Here is a 20,123-nt window from a genome sequence, read left to right as displayed (position 1 = left end):
TCAGATATATTGTTTCAGTATAATTATATTATTATCATCATCATCATCATCATCATCATCATCGTCATCATCATTTAATTCAATGCAGTACCTGAAACTCTAATTACACAGAGTGGGCAACAGTGTCCACCTTAACACACGGTCCCAGCACAGACAGACAGAAAGAGAAGAGAAAAGAGAGAGAAGGCACAATAAGAGGTTTAAATAAAGGGTAAAAGGGAGGAGCACAGGGCAAATGGATAGAGAACAAATCATACTGAATGATCTGTAGGATCAAGAGAACAACCGAAATAGCTGAGACAGGATAAGAGAAGTGAAACAAAAACAGAAGACAGATGCAGGCACTGAACTGGATGGCAGACACTGCAAAAAGACTGATTGAGGCACAAAATCAAGAAATGACTGGCACAAAACAAGAGGGAATGACGATTAACAACACGAAAAGGCACAAGAAGAAGGGGTCTCTTTATCTTTTTTTTTTTCCTTTTCAAAAGTTTGCCTGAAATCTGTGGAAAGTTTGAAGGTGACAGCAGTGGGACAGAGTGAGATTAGAAGAGATATAAAAAGGCACAAAAAATTAGAAACAGAAAAACAGATTTTGGAGAACAAATATTATGTGTTCATATAGTAAACAACAAAAATAAAGGCATTTTGAAAAATAATAATAATACTATTATTTGGACAATTATTAAATTCATTATTATCATCATCGTCAGTTATTATTATCATTTTCATACTCAATAACATTTTTTCTTTAAATGAAAGACATTCTCTCTCCCTCCTCTGGACTCTAGCATTGAAAATAAATGCACAATAAAATAAATTTAACAAAGATTGTAAAGCTAAAAGGAAGGGAAGGATGTAAAGACAGAGAGCGAGAGAGAGGGAGAGCAGAGGAGCTGGGCGACAGATCAGGACTCTGAGGTAATAATGGAGTCTATGGAGATGTTTAATATGGTAATTAACCTTAAGAAGTAATACTAATGGACTTCAGAGGACTGGGCTTGCTTTTTTTTTCTTTTTCTTTCTTTTTTTTTTGTTGGCAAAACTGGACATTGTTAAGCCCAAGGCAATGCCTTCTACTGAACTACCAAAGTCAGTACAACTGAAATGAACAGGAAAGAAGAAAAGTACTTTTCGACATTCGTAGTTTGTCAGTGGCAGAACAAAAAGAAAACAAAACAACTAAAAACGTTCCAGTAATAATAATAATAATAATAACAACAACAACAAGAGTGCTGGTGGGTAACAATCTCTGAAAAAGTAAAAATATCTGCTCACCTGAGGGGAAAAAAAACTCCTTTTGTATAAGTGCGAAGGGTCAAATACTAGACATCTGAATGAATGTAATGACTCGAAGGACTCTTCAAGAAATAAGTTGCTAAAAACACGACACCAGCTCAGTGGCGGCGCTGACACTGTCGTACCTTCCTTTGCAGCAGCAGCAGCACCAGAGGAGGAACCTTCGCACTGACAAACACTGGAGAACCAATTAGTAAAAGCTGACCAACATTTTTACAATGCACCTCCAATTTAGTGTAGTACCGTAACTTAGTGTTTTAAAGATGTACCGTCAGTATCATATATGCTTATTCGTTTGGGTGTCTCTCTCTCTCTCTCTCTTTCTCTCCATCTCTCTCTCACAACGCGAAAGCTCATGTTTAATAGTGTTAATATCTCAGTCGTGACCCCTCAGTTCTTCCGCTGGAGAATACTGAAAATACTGATTGTGAAGGGCTCTCCTCTTCCTCCTCTATCCCACCTCGTGGTTTTCCCCTTTTAGAAGAAGGAGTACTGGTTGTCGATGGCTCTCGCCCTCCCTCCTTCCCTCTCCTCGCCCTCCACCCCTTCCAGCTGGAGGAGCGGCGGCTCCCGCTCTCGTTCCTCGCACTCTTCTGCCCCGCTGCTCGCTCCGCCTCCTCCGGCGGCCTCCGATTCGCTCCCTCGTTCCTGCGGCGGGGTCGGGGGCGGAGGGCGTCCGGGAGGCAGAGGGGGAGGAGGCGGCTGAGGAGGACTACGGGGTCTGCTGGTCAAGTCTGAGAACAGCGATAGAGAGGAGAACCAGTACAGGAGGAGAGAGGGATGAGAATTAAACGTGACAAAAAATTATGAGAGTAATGACATTAAGATGCAAGATACACAAAGTTTGACAGCTATGACACATGCTAGTAATGGAATCGGTCAACACATTGCACAGACTGTTTACACCCTGCCTCCACTAAACAGCAGTAAAGAGTCATCGATTGATAAATCGCAGATCATTCTTTACATAAGGACTCTTTGAAACTTCTTCTAATCCTGAATCATGTTTATATGGAGACAGAGCTCACTGTCTATAAATGTGTGACATTCAATAACGATTACGATTAACGCCGGCTATAGTGAGCAAATGTTCAATGAAAGTGTTACCCTGAGACACACATTTCAGGATGGACGTGTGCAACTGAAACCCAGCTGTGAATGAGGAAGTTAAGCAGACAGATGTGCGCTGAAGTGAACGGATGACCTGTCGCTACTCTTTTTCTGTCTTATTCTAACAAGCATCCTGTATTCCACAAAGTGTTTCCCACAATTTACTCTTTCATCTGCTGTCCCAGTCCTTATCGAATCAAAATGGACCCCATTTACATTCGTAATACAGTTTCACGGTCTTATTATGCAAATGTGAAAAACTGAATGTTTTCTATATTTGCATAATTTGGGAAAACGCAGTAGCTCTGTACCTCAGGAATGATTTGCCTGATGACACACTTTGATGATCCAGTCCAGTCACGCCCTACATTTTCCTAATTTAAATATACCATTTCACTGGAAATATTTACACTATTACCAAAAGTTTTGGGTCAGTAAAATAAAAAAAAAAAAGAAAAAAAAGAAACTTTTATTCACCAAAGGCGCATTAAATTGATCAAAACTAACAGTAAAGACATTTGTCATGTTACAAAAGATTTCAAATGAACGCTATTCTTTTGAATTTTCCATTCATCACAGAAAAAAAAAAACTGGAGGGAAAAACGTTTTCATAAAATTGTTAAGCAGCACAACTGTTTTCAAAATTGATAATAATAAGATATGTTTGATCAAATCATCATATTAGAGTGGTTTCTAAAGGATCACGTGACCCTGAAGACTGGAGTAATGTTGCTGAAAATTCAGCTTTGATCACAGGAATAAATTACATTTTAAAATATATTCCAATAGAAATAGAAAATTGTAATATTTCACAATATGACTCTTTTTACTATATTTTTGATCAATAAATGCAGCCTTGGTGAGCAGAAGAGACTTCTATCAAAAACATCTTACCACCCCCAAACTTTTGAACGGTACAGTAATTAACCGAAAGTTAAATTGGTTGTTTTACATGACAATTTTCTTCCTTTTTCTGACACTTAGAGTCAAACAAGCTGTTTTTGGTACTCTACCTTTAATGTTTTTATGTGTAAATGACCTTTGTTATAATTGGCTAACGCCCATGTACCGGCATGACCTTATTTCCTTCTTTCAGACCTTCTCTGTCTATCTCTCTCTGTTGAATCTGGTCTCACTTACACACAGTCAGAGATGGGGGTTGATGGAGAGTCGGGGTGGCGCGTGGTGATGACATCACAGACTGTGGGGCGGCTGCCTGCCCTTTCCCGGCCTGCGAAGATGACCCAACGACAAACAACAACAAAAACAGCCAATCAGAGCTCTGATATGCACTATGGGAAAGGCCAGAGGCTGAAGCAGGGCAACAGGAGGGAGAGTACAGTATGAATTAGTGTGTGACTGAAAATCAAAATGAAGGAAGGCAGTGGTGATGGAAGGGAAATCGGTTTGTCTGAAAGAAGTATGGAGGATAGTAGAAAAGATGCAGTGATAGAAAAGAATAGATGGAGCATCTATAGATGGACTATCTATATGGATCATTATGAGGAAATAGTAGGTAAGGTGAATGTTTTGAACATTTCAAGAGGAGTTTGGAGGGAGGGGGGGTCATATGTCATGTCAAGCACACAGAAATCACATTAGGAGACAATCATTGTCATAAAAAACAAAAGCAAAGCCATGCACAGCAGTCTCTGGCAGCAGCGATGGATCTGTGTGTGTGCGCGAGTAGTTGTAGCAGATGCTTGCACAAAGTGTCCTTTCAAAAGCATGCCGTGACAGGAAGTGATCTCACACACAGGGTGATCCCACATTTAGTCATTTCTCTGTGACAGGTGCAAACAACTCATGCAGTGGCCATGTTGTTTATGAATACACACACATACATACACAAATACACATACTATCACTCTCCAGATTCATCCCACTCACATGACACACACAAGCTCGGTGCCAAAGACCGTGTGCGTCGCTAAAATCAACCCAGTATTCAAGAATCTAACTGACAGAAGCTAAACGCCTTCTAAGAAATCTTTCTTCTTTTTTTCTCGTGGGCCCACAAGGATCTCCCCCAAAACAGCTGTTTAACTTAACATTTATGTCTTTATTAGGGCTGTCAACTGATTAAAATATTTTATCATTGTTAATACAGTCACATTATTCTCACTTACAAAAAACAAGAGTGTAATTCTCAAATGGTATCAAAATGCACAAGAAATGCAAACATATGATAAAATATGATATCATTTAATAATAAAACAACTTGAAACACTTCATGGATGTGATGTCACATTTGTGAAGGTGCAGACTGGTGTACGTATTAACATTTCTATGTGATTCACTCATGGGTGATATTTCACTTATTGAGAATCAATGATAATTGAATTTTACCGTACTACAAATGAAAATGACTTTACATTTGCAAAATATGTCATCTGGATTTCATTTATAAATAAATGACCTATAAAGAAGGTCTTGGTCTCTGCTATCCACCTTATTTTTCATGTAAGAGCAGGCGAAACCATTTCTAAATTGAATATGTCTGGCTTCCGGTCTGCTTCCAGTTATTTTTAGCTGTAGAAAATAGCTTGTTATGCTGCTTGATATTGCAAACTGCTATTTTTATTACCCAATTTTTTATTTATTTTTTGTATTGTAATTATAAACCAAATGGTTTGTAACGCAAATAGTTTCACCATTTACTGCACTTCGTTATTCTTCTAGTTATTGACCTATAGCGGTTAATGAATCAGAAGTCTCAAACATTCACAGAAAACAGTTTTCTTCTGCAGTGCAAAATAAGGTGATAATGACTGTTTCAATTAGCTTTAAAGTTTCAAGCAGTTTTTAAAAATCACTCAAAACAGAATTAATAAAATAAGTCAAATTATATAAATGCTAATAACAACAGTTAAAAAATGAACTGTTAAACATTTACTCGCAACAGTTAAATATGAAAACCCAATGTATAATCCAGTGTATAAATAAATACTGATGTAGTACAATGTATTTTTTTTTTTTTTAATCTTCTATCTCTATATTTGTTTGAAAAGAGACAGGTTCACCAGTACTGTGGATACCCAATTCAAACAATTTAAACATCAGGATGAGAACATTCAGTATTTTTCTAAATTTTAACGAGTCTTAGATATATAGTCAGTGTATTTATATCCATTTTTTTAACCCAATCAACTGTTCTGAGGGAGATGCAAGTGGCACCTCTGATCACTTACTGGCCCGTCATCTAAAAATGCAGAATTTCCCTGTTATCTACGCTCTGTTGTAAACTTTCACACCTTAAAGCTGAGCCCAACCTTCCATACCTGGTTGCCGGACATTCGTGGCCCCCACAAAGCTGATGAGGGTGACATCAGAGGCGCCCCCAGATTCCAGGGGAATGGGGTGCACACGGAAATGCTCCAGCATGTCAAAAATGGACTGGAACCAGAGATGCTGCACACGACACTGTCCATCCTCGTTCAGGGAGAGACGCAAGTGCTTTGAGGAAAATGCCAGAGCAGAAGGAAGAGGTATTTATTTCTATTCATCAAGAATCCTGGACATTTAAGAAAAATAAAAATAAATGTATACTTTTATTCAACAGGGAAGCAATAAACTGATCACAAGTGACAGTAAAGACAATTATATTCCAAAAGATTCTGTTTCAAATAAATGCTGTTCTTTTGATTATTCAAAGAATCCAAAAAAAAAAACAAAGCAGTTGTTTTCACCAAAAAATTAAACCTCACAACTGTTTTCAACATTGATAATATTAAGAAATGTTTCTTGAGCATTTGATTTTTGAAGGATCATGTGATTGACTTTTCAGTAATGACTGCTTTGCATCACAGGAATAAATTACATGTTAAAATATATTTAAAATATTGATCAAATAATTGCAGCACTAATGAGCATATAAAATAAAAGCATATAAAAATATATTTAAAAACTTCTGCCTTCGCTCGCACAGCTTTTGTGTTCCCCAGAGAAACTTTATGTTCCCTCGCAAAGAACTCAAAAGTTTTGTGAGCAAATGCAAAGTTCCTTGGGGAAACTAAAAATACTTGCGAGAGAACGCAAAAGCAATGACACGCAGTATAGTTTTCGTCTTTTTAGGGGCTCTGTACATAAGAGAAATCTTACCGACCCCAAACCTTCTGTACATTAAATAAGCATTCCCACACATTTACCTTTGCTTTGCCCTGGAAGTTGAAGGTGAGGACATACTCCCCACGCCGTGTCTCACTCTGCCGCACAAGGAACACACCATGGCTGGCCATGCCACCCGCCAGCACCAGCTGGGCCGCCTTAAGACGAGAGAGTGTGCCGTGGAACCACTGACACTCACTCAGAGGATGTTCAACTGTCTCTGACACAGAACCCTCAGAGAACAGGAACGAACCTGAGAAAAAACAGAAAAAAACATGAATCTATCTATCTAAGTGTAAGAGATTCCATCCACATATTTTTACCTGAATTTTGAGATACTGCATAAAAAGAGATGAATGCAAACAAATAAAATTTAAAAAAAGTCATGTTACTAAATAATAATATGTTGGAACAGTATCATCGCTCAGCATCTCTATTTACTTAAAGGTGCAGTGTGTAAAATTTAGGATAATCTATTGACAGAAATGCAATATAATATACATAACTATGTAGCATAAAGACCTTACATGATGAAGCCATTTCTATCTACATACATCGCAGGTCCCCCCTCCATGTCAAGACATCATTTTGCTCCAGCATGTTTCTATAGTAACCCTAAACCGAAAAACTGCTTTACAGAGCAGTGTTCGTTGGTGTTGCATCATCACTATGTTGAATATGCACGAAGAAGTAGTAGTAGTAGTAGTTGTCGTCTGGTTTATTAGAAGCAGACCGTTCTTTGTTAGAAGTAAGAAGAAACCTCATTTCTTGACTGGCTACTCTGCGGTTTCAGACAACGACATCTTTGTCTTTGTGTCGGCCACCATAGGTTCTCTAAAGTATAGGAGGGGTGAGCACGACGCTGAGAAACCTCACTGCAAGATGCCTCTAAATTTTACACACTGCACCTTCAACATCGCAATGAAATGATCTTTTCTTCCATATATCTTCCATATATATTTGATGTACATCTAAATGAAACAGATTATCGAAAACAAAATATTGGGTGGACACTTGGTTCCACCAGTTGTTGATTGGATGGTGGCAGATCTGAATGCGAGCTTGCAGTCAACTGTAAGAAAGGGACAGGGTTTATCTGTCATTTCACTGGAAGATCAAGTTGTTTTGTTTAAAGGGTTAGTTCACCCAAAAATGAAAATAATGTAATTTATTACTCACCCTCATGCCGTTTCGCACCTGTAAGACCTTCGTTCATCTTCAGAACACAAATTAAGATATTTTTGATTAAATCCGATGGCTCAGCGAGGCCTCTATTGAGAGCAATGGTACTTCCTCTCTCTAGATCCATAAAGGTACTAAAAACATATTTAAATCAGTTCATGTGAGTTCAGTGGTTCTACCTTAATATTATAAAGCGATGAGAATATTTTTTGTGTACCAAAAAAACAAAATAAAGACTTTAACAATATCTAGTGATGGCCGATTTCATAACACTGCTTCTTGAAGCTTCAGAGCTTTACGAATCAAATCAGTTTGGCAGTTTTGAATCACTGATTCAAAACAAAAGATTCATAAAGCTCTGAAGCAGTGTTTTGAAATCGGCCATCGCTAGATACAGTTAAAAAGTCGTTTTTGGGTTTTTTGGCGCACAAAAATATTCTCGTCGCTTTAAAATATTAAGATAGAACCACTGTAATTCACATGAACTGATTTAAATATGTTTTAGTACCTTTATGGATCTTAAAGAGGAAGTACCATTGCTGTCTATGCAGGCCTCACTGAGCCATCGGATTTAATCAAAAATATCTTAATTTGTGTTCTGAAGATGAACGAAGGTCTTACGGGTGTGGAACGACATGAAGGTGAGTAATTAATGACAGAATTTTCATTTTTAGGTGACTAACCCTTTAAAGGTGCACTATGTAACTTTATTTGTTCAAAATTAACAACATTTAAACGAGTCAATACATTATCAATCCTACTTCCAAAATATGTTTTTGTCTTAACCTGATTCACTATGGTAAGCCTATTATAAGTGTTTATATTTTAGACCTAGCAGGACATTTTTTGTGGGAAAATTGCATACATACGTCACTCACCTGTGCATGTCTCGTCATATCCGTAAATAAAGAAAAGTTGCTCTGGCTACTTTGATGCTTTTATAGTGTGCGAGTGGCATAGGTTAGTTTGAGAAAGGTTGACATGGAGCAGCTAAATCTCAACCCTCCAGGGAATCACCCATTTAAAAAAAAAAAAGTAGAACAGAGGAGAGTCTGCTGGCAAAAAGAGAACGCGACAGAGCTCGTAACAAAACGAGAATCAACATTGGCTTGGCTTTTCAGAGATGGCGAGAACTGAGGGATTTGAAATGTAAAAGCGATGCAGATATGTTTTATTACTCAACAGGCGAGTAAGGTTCTTTATTGAATAGATACATTGCCATATGTAGCTCTCTAACAGAGTGCATTGTAATGCATGATCTATTGTGAAGGGTCCTTTTATTATGGTTGTTCTGCAGCGTTGTTCTGGAATTGTACCGTGTCTACTCATGGTAGGGGTATAACGATAGATCGTTATATATCGAGATTTTATCCAAGATTCAGCTTACTGCATTTATAAGGTATAATTCACCCACAAATGTAAATTCAGTCATCATGTACACACCTACGTTGTTTCAATCCTATAAGATTTTCGTTCAACTTCCAACATAAATTAAGATATTTTTTATGAAACCTGGGAGATTTCTGTCCCTCCAATTAAAGTCCATTCCTCTAAAACTTAAAAGAAAAGATCCAAAAAAAAAAAAAAAAAAAAAATCACAAAGTCATCGTAAAAATAATCAATCAAGTAGTCAAATTCAAATCCAAGTCTTCTGAAGAGACATGATGGCTTTATATGGTGAACAGATTTACAACAATGCGCATACCGTAGTAAACACGGACATTCAAATGTGATGTGCGAAAACAACATGAGAATGAGTAAATGTAGAATTTACAATTTTGGATGAACTAACCATTTACAGTTTGGGCACATTTTGACATGTTTTCTTGCCATTAGAACTGTGATTTATTGCACTGATCATCTGAAGCACATACACACTGGAATGGCAGTCCTCAAAGTGAAAGTGCAAACATCATTTAAATCACCATATTACATTTAATTTTGGTAGTATGATTATTCAAAGCATTTTAGAGAGGCATACCTAAAGTGGTATGCGAAACGCCAAGTCTTTAAAATAAGAAAACATTTCAGAATCCTGGATTATAATTCATCATGATTGTCCCAAAGCCTTGTTAATGTGCATAAAGACTTCATCCTAGTCTTTAAGGTTGTACATTTTAATATTAGTAACAGTGCTAATAGCTAAAGTTAAATGCCAAAATATATTATAAATTCTTTAAAGCTTAATTTATGATTCTAGATAATCTGGATTTTTAAAAATACATTTTAATATTCACTGGTCGCCACCTACTGGCATAACAATGTAATACAATCTTTAGCATAACATTAGTTTCAAAGGTCATTAACTCATTTCGATCGCTGCTGCAAAATCAGGTCTGCTAAAATCATTGTTGCAAGGTGGTTCTTTCCATTTTACACTGGGGTTATTTACCCCACATTACTATGTTTCTTGGGTCTGCTATATTCCTTTAAAGCAAACAAACCAGCGCCTTTATTTGTTGCTAGTGACGTTTGTGTTAAAGTAAGCCACAAATGTGCAGGTGCTGCTCAATTCGGCTATATTTAATATTTATATTGACTTATGAGTTGAGTATGTTCAATAAATCTGTGCAGATTACATAAACTTCGCCAGCAAATTGTTGTGAAACATGACCCACCAAATTGACTATTGATTTGACATTGTTACCCTCCACAATTGATTTTTACCCCCATTTTACAGGTGTTCATTTCAAACATTTCAAACTCTGTCATTATGAAATTGCACAGAACATCTTGTGTGTGTAAAAGCAAATTACGTTGTGGTTTTGACAATATAGTATAGTAGAGCTCAACTAAAGTTGTATTCGTTGGAAAAACGGTAATGTTAGTAGCATTATACAAGTTTTATTTAGAAAAGTATGTTTGATTCGGTGGAAATAACACTAACAAAGTTAAAATCAAAACAAGGCAGCCATGCCAGGTTTATTAACAGTCCCAATGGAATCGTAGTCCCAAGTTATCGTAACACTACTTTATGAGATTCTTAAGTTAAGGCAAGCAGGCAGAGCTAGCAGAGATGGCTCTCTTCAGTCGTGAATTCACACTTCCCAGGAGCATTGCACGTGGTGGAGGTCGGAGGTTTTTTTTATTTTGGACAACTAAAAAGGAGTGATTCTCATGACCCTGTCCAAAGACCTAAACCCCCCCCAAACACTTTCTCATCATATCTACGCAAATCTCGTAGGTGACCACTATTGATTTCAAAAAGGTGAACTGTCACTGAAAGGAGAGGAGTTTGCATCTATACTTAAAATATCGCAATAGTATTGTATCGGGAGTTCAGTATCACAATTCGTATCGAATCCTGACATGAGTATATCGTTACACCCCTAATTATATTATAGCTACAGTAACGTCTTGACTCTTCAGCTAGTCAGCTTGAGATCCTTTCCATCTAAACTGGTTATATATCTTAAGCCTAGTAGTGAATGTTTTATGAGCAGTGGGATAATCATATTCATCCGCAATCACGCAGAGCTGAAACACAACCAAAACAATGTTCTTCTGCAAAATGCATGTTTTTTTTTTTTTACATAGTGTACCTTTAAGTTACTTATAAGAAAGACGAAAAAAACGAAAACATATGCACGGATAAGTCATTAACAATAAGTGCAATAAGATGCATTTAAAAAATAGATGGGGTGAATTTTCATTTCATGCCGACTTTAATAAAATAGTGGCTTTTCCAGTGGCTAAAACTTCCTGAAAGTGATTATTTCGTTTTCTGAGCACATGGGATGGGAATTCTGCTTTATTTGCAAATTGTTAACTCAATATTCCAGTTTTTCAATTAAATAAGCAAATCGGATGAAAACACTGACTTCTTTGTCTCATTTAATCATTAAATGTTTACAAAAGCATTAAAATGTTAACAGGATTAGGGTAATATAGATGTCATATGTGTGTGTTTAGTGTAGTATGGTACCTGTGGCATCAGGAGTTTCAGCAAAAGGTGTGCCAAGACCGGCTCCGCCCCCACTAAGCAGTCGACTGTCTGATTCGTCAAGAGGAGCACGGGGTGGTAACTCAGGAGGTAGAGGCTCCAGCTGGGGAGAACCACCAACTCCACCATAGCAAACTATAATGAAAACACATCAAACACCTGAAACATCACCATCTGTAGTTACTGTTAAATAGCTGTATTCATTTTTCATTCATTCGTTCACTGCAAAATATGAATATTTCAATTCCAGATCAGATGTTTTTAATACTTGTGTTAATCACATAATCACCAGTTTGAGATTTGTGGGCTCATTCTAACAGACATCATGTAAGTAAGCACATGTCCCATTACACATACTGTCCTGAATGCAGCTGACCACATCATGGTGACATCATCTCCAAACGCTTACCTTGAGACAGGCGGTCGCTGAATTCTGGCGTTACACTGAGGTCGGTGAGAGCACTGCCACACACGCCCTCAACATCCTCTTGCTCACTGATGAGAAGGGTCAACGAGTACATTTGAGATCATTGCTGAGCTTTGATTGTCACATGGTGTCTTGCACGTAAGCAAGCTACTAAAAACGATCTCATAATAATTTCCATACACAAAGTGCTTTCTCTTTTTAATGATTCGAAACATAAAGACCTACCTCAAACAAATGGCGTTTCTGATGTCACTGAGCCAAGCTCTCATCTGAACCGCATCTCTGGTCTCGATCACGTACTGCGCCTGACCTTCCAACTGAGAAAAACAAGAAGAGATCAAATGTGCAGATGTTCAACGTGTACAGTTTTCAATGATTAGGATCTTTGGACTGGTGCAACAACACAGGATGCAACTAAATGAAAGTGAACTACAATCACAGCTATGAATAAATTCTTTATAATTCACCAAAGTTGTTTATTAGATTACATCTATATAAAAAGTTATTTAGTGATTGTGACCATTTGTCATGCATGAGATTCATTAAGTGTGTTTTTAATTCATTTACAACATATCTGTTTCATTCTGTAATTTATCTATATAACAGATCAGGAAGGGACAACAAAGCTCTACAAGTATGGCATGCATACTGATTGAAGGTGTCCTAGAATTAAAAATTGAATTTACCTTGGCATAGTTAAATAACAAGAGTTCAGTACATGGAAATGACATACAGTGAGTCTCAAACTCCATTGTTTCCTCCTTCTTATATAAATCTCATTTGTTTAAAAGACCTCCGAAGAACAGCCGAATCTCAACATAACACCGACTGTTACGTAACAGTCGGGATCATTTATATGTACGCCCTCAATATTTGCATATGCCAGCCCATGTTCAAGGCATTACACAAGGGCAGCCAGTATTAACATCTGGATCTGTGCACAGCTGAATCATCAGACTAGGTAAGAAAGCAAGGACGATAGCGAAAAATGGCAGATGGAGCAATAATAACTGACATGATTCATGATAGCATGATATTTTTAGTGATATTTGTAAATTGTCTTTCTAAATGTTTCGTTAGCATGTTGCTAATGTACTGTTAAATGTGGTTAAAGTTACCATCGTTTCTTACTGTATTCACGGAGACAAGAGCCGTCGCTATTTTCATTTTTAAACACTTGCAGTCTGTATAATGCATAAACACAACTTCATTCTTTATAAATCTCTCCAACAGTGTGTAATGTTAGCTTTAGCCACGGAGCACAGCCTCAAACTCATTCAGAATCAAATGTAAACATCCAAATAAATACCATACTTATGCGATTAGACATGCTGCATGACGAACACTTTGTAAAGATCCATTTTGAGGGTTATATTAGCTGTGTGAACTGTGTTTATGCTGTTCAAGGCAAGCGCGAGCTCCGGGGGCGGAGAGTACGAGAATTTAAAGGGGCCGCAGCCTGAATCGGTGCATAATTAATGATGCCCCAAAATAGGCAGTTAAAAAAATGAATAAAAAAAAAATCTATGGGGTATTTTGAGCTGAAACTTCACAGACACATTCAGGGGACACCTTAGACTTATATTACATCTTTTAAAAAGACGTTCTACGGCACCTTTAATGAGACATCAGATGACAGTGGTAACAATGTCTTTGATACATATGCAAGTAAAGTTAGGGTAAAGTTCTTACATCCTTATTACAGATTTGACTAACTACTAAAGACAAAAATAGAGGTGTCCTGACGTACCTGTAGAAGGAAGGTGTTCTCTTTGTCTGGCACCTCTATAGCTGTAGTGCTCCTCACGTCAACAATAGAGCCGCATGGGACAGTCAGTCTGGGCTTGGAGGACTGGAAGTATTCAAAATAAATATGTCAAAATATATAGATTATTTATAACTTAAACTAGTCAGCTGGTACTTTAATATAATGTATCATTATTATTTATAATATTCTTGACTAATAATACTAATACAAATAAATAAATAAAAATACAGTACCGTTCAAAATTTTGTGGTCAGTGATTTTTTTTTAAAGAATACTTTTATTCAGCAGGGACGCATTAAACTGAACAACAGGAATAAGTTGCATTTTAAAATATATTCAAATAGAAAACTTATTGAAAAAACATTTCTCAAAATTACTGTTTTACTGTATTTTTGATCAAATAAATGGTGAGCACAGCAGACTTTCAAAAACATTAAAACATCTCACCGACCCCAAACTTATGAACGATAGCACATATATAAAATATGTGTCAATGAAAAAAATTTCCACACAATTTACATTTAGCAGAAATCCTATCACTCACTTTAGGCGGGATGTAAAACTCCAGGAAATACTCCAGCCCTCCATCCCCTCCATCCTTATCTCGTTCTTTCAGAACTAGACGGCACTTGTGCCAACGCATGCCCCGTCCGCCTGCAGCTCCCCCGGTGGCCGCGGGATGCCCTGACAGTGAGCTGTCCGTGCCGTGGTGCAGCAGTCCAAAGGAAAAGCCTGGGAAACCATGAGTGCTGGCGAACTCATCCGAAGACGAGCACACGGTCACACCACCCTCCCGTACCAGCCTACCCATCTTCCTGGGGGCGCTGATGCTGCTCGGTGGTAGTGCCGAGGGGGACACGGCAGATGAAGGTGGAGCTGCGGCGGACAGATTCGGCGGCGGTGAGCGAGACAGACGCAGTTTCTCCAACCGGTGACTCCATTTCTCCTTCTCCCCATCGCCGTTGCTCCTCCGCCAGTCACGGGCCTCGGAAAGCGAAAGGGAGGTGGCGCTACTGGAGGATGATGGGGGCAACGAAGAGGATGATGAGTGAGGTAGGGAAAGGGGAAGGGAGAGAGACACAGGGAGAGAAGCGGGAACACCCTGCGAGCCGGAGTTCCTCTTGCCATCTTGAAGGCCTGTAGTGTAGCTGTAACTGGAAGGAAGAGGGTTGACGTTACCCACGCTGCAGTTCTGAGGGGAATCGCTGGAGGAGCTGCGCCAGTGCAAGATGCCTCGCACGCTACCTCTGACACTGCGGCCCACGCTGCGCAGAGAGAACCGCTTTTTTAGTTTATTTTTGGAGTTACCCCCAATGGGTGTCCCATTACCTTTTGAACCAGAAGTTGCTGGTGTGCCAGAGGGGTTGGGGCATGTCGGAGTCTGGCTGAGATCGGCTCTTTCCGAGGTCAACTCACTCTCGCCCTCATCGTCCCTTCCTACTACGTCCGTCTCCACCTCCTCTCCAGCCACGGGCCCCGCCCAGCTGTCCTCCTCTTCCTCCAGGTCATTGTAGCCAGATGGATTGTGTTTGACTACAATTCCCCTCTCCTCCCTCCGCCCATTATTCCCGCCCATAGAGGAAGAGCACGATGAAGAAGAGGATGGTGGGAGAATCTGCGTATGGGCATACAAATCCTGAAACGCTCCTGTATTCTGGAATCGTTCCATGCCGCGGCCCTCCTGGGTCAAGATCGGTTTGGGCATAGCCCGTGTGTGAGTGGGCGGGCAGGGGGTGGCGGCCTCCGATGGCAGCAGGGACGGAGATGCTGCGTCCTCCTCCAGCGACATAATGTCCGATTGGGCGACCCAGTTCACCGTTCCTTCCCTACCGACTCCTGTACCCTCAAGCTCGCTCTCGAAATGACGAACAAATCTGTCAGTGAAGCGGCGGCAAAAAGCAGCAGCTGAATCAGGGGAGTAATGCGGGTTCTCCTGCAGGAAGGCCCGGAAATGGCGGGCGAAGTCACCGGCAGCAACCCGGGCATGGAGCTCACAGAACTCGGTCCAACTAAGGCAGGGAGACGGAGATGGTGTGGGTGTGTCAGACAGTGATGACAAGGGCTGACTGACAGGAGCTGGAGGAGGCAAAGGTGGGGGTCTTGTGGAGAGGGGCAACAATGATGGAGATGGAGGAGAAGGCGATGGAGACGGGGACGGCGGAAGGGGAGATGAATTAGCTGCAGCCCGCGGGCTGGGCGGGGTTAAGAGGGAGCCGTTCATGACTGACTAATAAGTGAGCAATTGAAGACCAAACGATCATCAAAGACGTCAGGATCGTTGTGATCTACGTGTGTATGGGGAACGCGAAATCTGTTCATCGGGCTACGGTTTTACAATTGACATGAATTCAGAAAAACTGACTGAAAAATGTGGCCTGACAATGACTAGTAATTGTCTTCCCCCATTAAAAAAAAAAAAAAAGATTTGACTCAGTTTGTCAATGTTTGGTGCTCTAAAATAGCTCACATTCTACACAAAATAATATGTGTAAATGTATGTATGGCGAGTAACACTAAACATGTCAAAAGCAGCAGGCTGAGCTGATGTTAGTTCTCAGGTGGTCTCCAGTTTTAAGGCTTTGAGAGGATCTTGCGGTAGGGATTTGTGACCTAGATGATGAATAAATAGAGAAAAAAATAGGTAAATCATTTTTAAAATAAGTTATTTTCGACAAATCGTAATAATAAATAATAATTAAAATACAGTCTTAACAAAAACAGACTATTCAAATATAGAAATTGTAACAATATTCCAGTTAAAGGGATGGTTTATCCAAAAATGGAAATTCTGTCATCCTCTACCCACTCTTATAGTGTTACAAGGAGATTGCAGAATGACAACTTGTCATTCTTGTCAAAAGTGAATATAAAACGAGGCTGAAAACATCTCTATTTGTAGTCCACAGAAGAAAGTCACACAGGTTTGGAAACATCAGAAAGTGAATAAATGATTAGAGATTTTAAATATACATTATACTGTGACATTTCTAAGTTTTAACTGTCATGCATGAAACATGAATGGAAGCGTTGTCTTCCTTTGAGTTGTGAGATCCAGAAATCCACCTGATATCTGAAGAACGCTAATTTTGTTTTTCATTTATTTTATTATTGAACCATATAGAAGCAAGAAATGGAGCTTCGTCAGCATTTGAACTCAAACTAACCGAAACCAAGCCACTGATATGAAACCGGTTTAGACGATTTACATGAGCGGAAGATGTAGAAATGATGCTCATAAGCCCCGATGATAACTCACCATCTTCAGGCCAGTGTGTAACTCGAAGCCGGTGCAGTTAGCTATAAAGAAAAACACATAAAGCGTAAAGGCCTGTCAGTTGTAGCTACAATTAAAATGATGCAATATGGGAAAACATACAAGGTCTAACAACACGTTTCGCCTAGTTAGCTGTCTGACATAAGTTTGTCATAATACGCTCTCACGCTGATAATGTCAACACACCAAGCTAACTCGGGCTAGCCAGTTAACTTTAGCTCATAAAAACGCTGGCTAGTTTGCTAACAATCTTATGCAATAGAAAATAAAACGTACATTAACTCACCTTTTTGCACAAAAGACGCAATTTGTTCGCTGGCGTGAGTGAAATTGGAAAAAGTTTAAGTGCAAATATTGAACTAGCCTGGTGCTAACTAGCTAACCCAGCACTGCTAATAAATTATCAAGTTTGAGCTGCTGGTCAGCTAGCTGGCTGTATTGCTAAGCAGGCAGTTTGTCTGCCAATGTTAACACTAACATTCATTCCTCTCCGTCTTGCTGTCCCCCGTTGATGCTAAACTTATTGATGAATCATATGGTATCTATTTATTCATAAAGGCTTTGCAACTGCTCTTGTTGCAGGTATATGAATATTTCTCTGCCTGCTGTCCCAATCAGTCTCTCGCGATATAGTGGGAGAGGGTGTAGGTTGGGGGGACAGGGAGTAGGAGAAGGGGGATTTTCAATGAGAGGAAAAATCTGAGGAAGAGGGATGTGCACTTTTTGGAGGAGCCACATTGGATAGTTGTGAAAAAAAGGATGTTGCTCTGGCTGATGGCTGAGTCATATGTTTGGAGGCTGTAATACACTGAACTTGAGGTTGTTTCTTGATTATTCTAGTGGGAGAATCTGTGCTCACTGAAAGCCGGGGACTGGAAAATGAGAAATGCTATGTGTAAAATGTATAAAACAATAACACTTGAGCCCATAATATTTTCATAAAGTACATATTGTGAGTTAAAAATATATAGAATTTTTCTATATATGAGGAAAAAATCCTCATAACATTCAAGATGATTTATAACAGCTGTGATCATGTAATTCCTGTTTGACTGTTCTTGTCTCTGGAACTATCTGAATCTTCCTGAATCTCTGGTCAGTACAAGAGAAAGGCACAAGTAGTGCTTGCAAATAGCATTATAGAGATGAGCAGTGACTATAAACAGCCAGCTGCACATTTTCCAAAAGTGACTTGTAAATAATAATAATAATTAAAATCCTAGGTTGGATTGTAAAAATAATTGTTCACCAATGGAATTGTAGCACTTAAGAATGATGGGTTAATTCATTGGGTTAAAACACAATAAATCTTTCAAGAAAATGTCATAGATAGTCTCATAATTATGAGAAACTATGGCATCAAGTTTGAACTGCCTGTCAACCCGTTAGATGAGGTACAGGACTGTGCAAACAAAGAAATTTTGATTTTATTTTCCTCCAAAATTTCCTAATTGTAACTGTCCTGCAAAAGACATATTGGGGCTGTTTGCTTCCACTCCCCCTTTCACGTCCTGTGTATTCAGAGTCTGTGTTTCTGTGTACCCAAAAAATTTGCAGGAAAACGTCAATAGAATATTCTGTTTATTTTTGTTTACATCAAAGAGGCAAGGAATTTGCTCTCCAAAGAGCAATAAAGCACAAATAAACATTCATTTAATGACTTAAGTAGCCTAATACTTTCTTCTCCTCACACAGTGAACATTGCAGTCTCTCAGCTGAGTAGCACAAAAAGCATCCACTACTCAGATACTGAAAACCATACTTGAGTAAATGTACAGATGCCTTAAATTGAAAATGACATTACAAGTTACAAGTCACCAATTCCAATACGACCTGAGTAAAAGTCTTAGAGTATCTGATTTTAACAGCACTTAAGTATTTTACTCGTACTGAATATGGGCTAAAGATGCACTAGTTCTCGACACCTGAACGACATGCTGGTGAAAAAAATAAACAATTGATTTGTAAGATGACAAATCATGTTTATTTTGTAAAATCAAAATAAAACTGAACACCTCAATATTGCAATAAATGAAGGTCGACACAACAGCCTCTTAAACGTCGACAAACTCTCAAGTCTCAGTTAAGCTTGTGCACAAAAAGGCCATAAATAAACCAATATCCATCAAAAAGATCTAATAGCGGATAATTAAAATGAAGTAAAATTAAACAGTCAAAGACTAGTTGCACTAGATGTGCTGGTTTCAGCCTCATCACTGTCTGCAGTCATGACCTCATCTCATAAATCAAACACCTGCGATTAAGAAACTACCTGCTAATGCACTCACATTCACATAAAGTATCCTTGTTGACAAGTTTGGGTGAGTAAAGGCAAAACGCACAAGATATAGTGCCTTCAAATCCCTCAGATGGTGATATCGCTTCTTTATAGCAGAAACAAACTGCTGCAGAAAAAGTTAGGTGCCATGTAAAATATGTAATGTGTAATTGCGTTACTCATCACAAATGTATTGGAGTAAAAAGTACATTTACTTGTTCAAAAATGTAGTCAAGTAGAGAGTAAAAGTTGCTAATATCTTTACTACAGAGTAGCCAAAAAGATACTTAAGTACAGTTACTAATTACATTTACTCAAGTACTTTACACCTTTGCCACTACTTTAAAATATCATATTCTTTAGGCATAGTTTTTGATGTTGAGCGTGTATCATCATCAGAGATCTGTGACTGTGCTGTACATTCTGTGTTAAATGACAATCAAAGAAGGTTTCTGTGTAACAAAAGACTCAGTCATGACGGATTATTATCATGATCTAAGCCATAGCATTTTTATTTTTTAAAAATTTTTTAAATAATATTATTGTGATTTAACCCCTAACTAGTCTGAATGAGTGAACTCAATGAGTATTTTTGCCTAATTTATACCAATGTAAGTGCATCATTGTTAAATTCTACAATTACATTGGTAAACAGTTAATTATTTTTAACCTAGGATTTTTATTGTTGTTGATGTTATATAATATCATTATTTACAAATCACTTTTGATCAG

General features: G+C 38.5%; 1 protein-coding gene across 1 annotated transcript; it reads right to left on the bottom strand.

Annotated features, from left to right (window-relative positions):
- Positions 1 to 7: 7 nt before the first annotated feature.
- Positions 8 to 17,830, bottom strand: sh2b1 (SH2B adaptor protein 1). Its single transcript, XM_048208327.1, has 11 exons — positions 17,400 to 17,830; positions 17,096 to 17,136; positions 14,384 to 16,449; positions 13,822 to 13,923; positions 12,297 to 12,388; positions 12,054 to 12,139; positions 11,627 to 11,779; positions 6,561 to 6,772; positions 5,694 to 5,868; positions 3,553 to 3,643; positions 8 to 2,036 (listed from the first exon to the last, which is right to left on the bottom strand). The coding sequence occupies exons 3-11, from the start codon at positions 16,058 to 16,060 to the stop codon at positions 2,015 to 2,017; spliced, it is 2,610 nt and encodes an 869-aa protein (XP_048064284.1). The 5' UTR covers positions 16,061 to 16,449; positions 17,096 to 17,136; positions 17,400 to 17,830; the 3' UTR covers positions 8 to 2,014.
- Positions 17,831 to 20,123: the final 2,293 nt, after the last annotated feature.

The sequence above is a fragment of the Megalobrama amblycephala genome, linkage group LG1 (genome assembly GCF_018812025.1).
Source record: "Megalobrama amblycephala isolate DHTTF-2021 linkage group LG1, ASM1881202v1, whole genome shotgun sequence".
Lineage (NCBI taxonomy): Eukaryota > Metazoa > Chordata > Actinopteri > Cypriniformes > Xenocyprididae > Megalobrama > Megalobrama amblycephala.
The sequence above is the reverse complement of the archived record's forward strand: the minus strand, read 5'-3'. Positions and strand labels throughout refer to the sequence as shown.

What these genes read in the sequence shown, in the direction of transcription:
- sh2b1 (XM_048208327.1), bottom strand. Translation starts at nt 16,060, where the DNA reads ATGAACGGCTCCCTCTTAACCCCGCCCAGCCCGCGGGCTGCAGCTAAT. An exon ending in AGAAACGCCATTTGTTTGAG is followed by an intron (nt 12,140 to 12,296) that starts GTAGGTCTTTAT and finishes CCTTCTCATCAG; the next exon opens with TGAGCAAGAGGATGTTGAGG. An exon ending in ACCCCCATCTCTGACTGTGT is followed by an intron (nt 2,037 to 3,552) that starts GTAAGTGAGACC and finishes CGCTGTTCTCAG; the next exon opens with ACTTGACCAGCAGACCCCGT.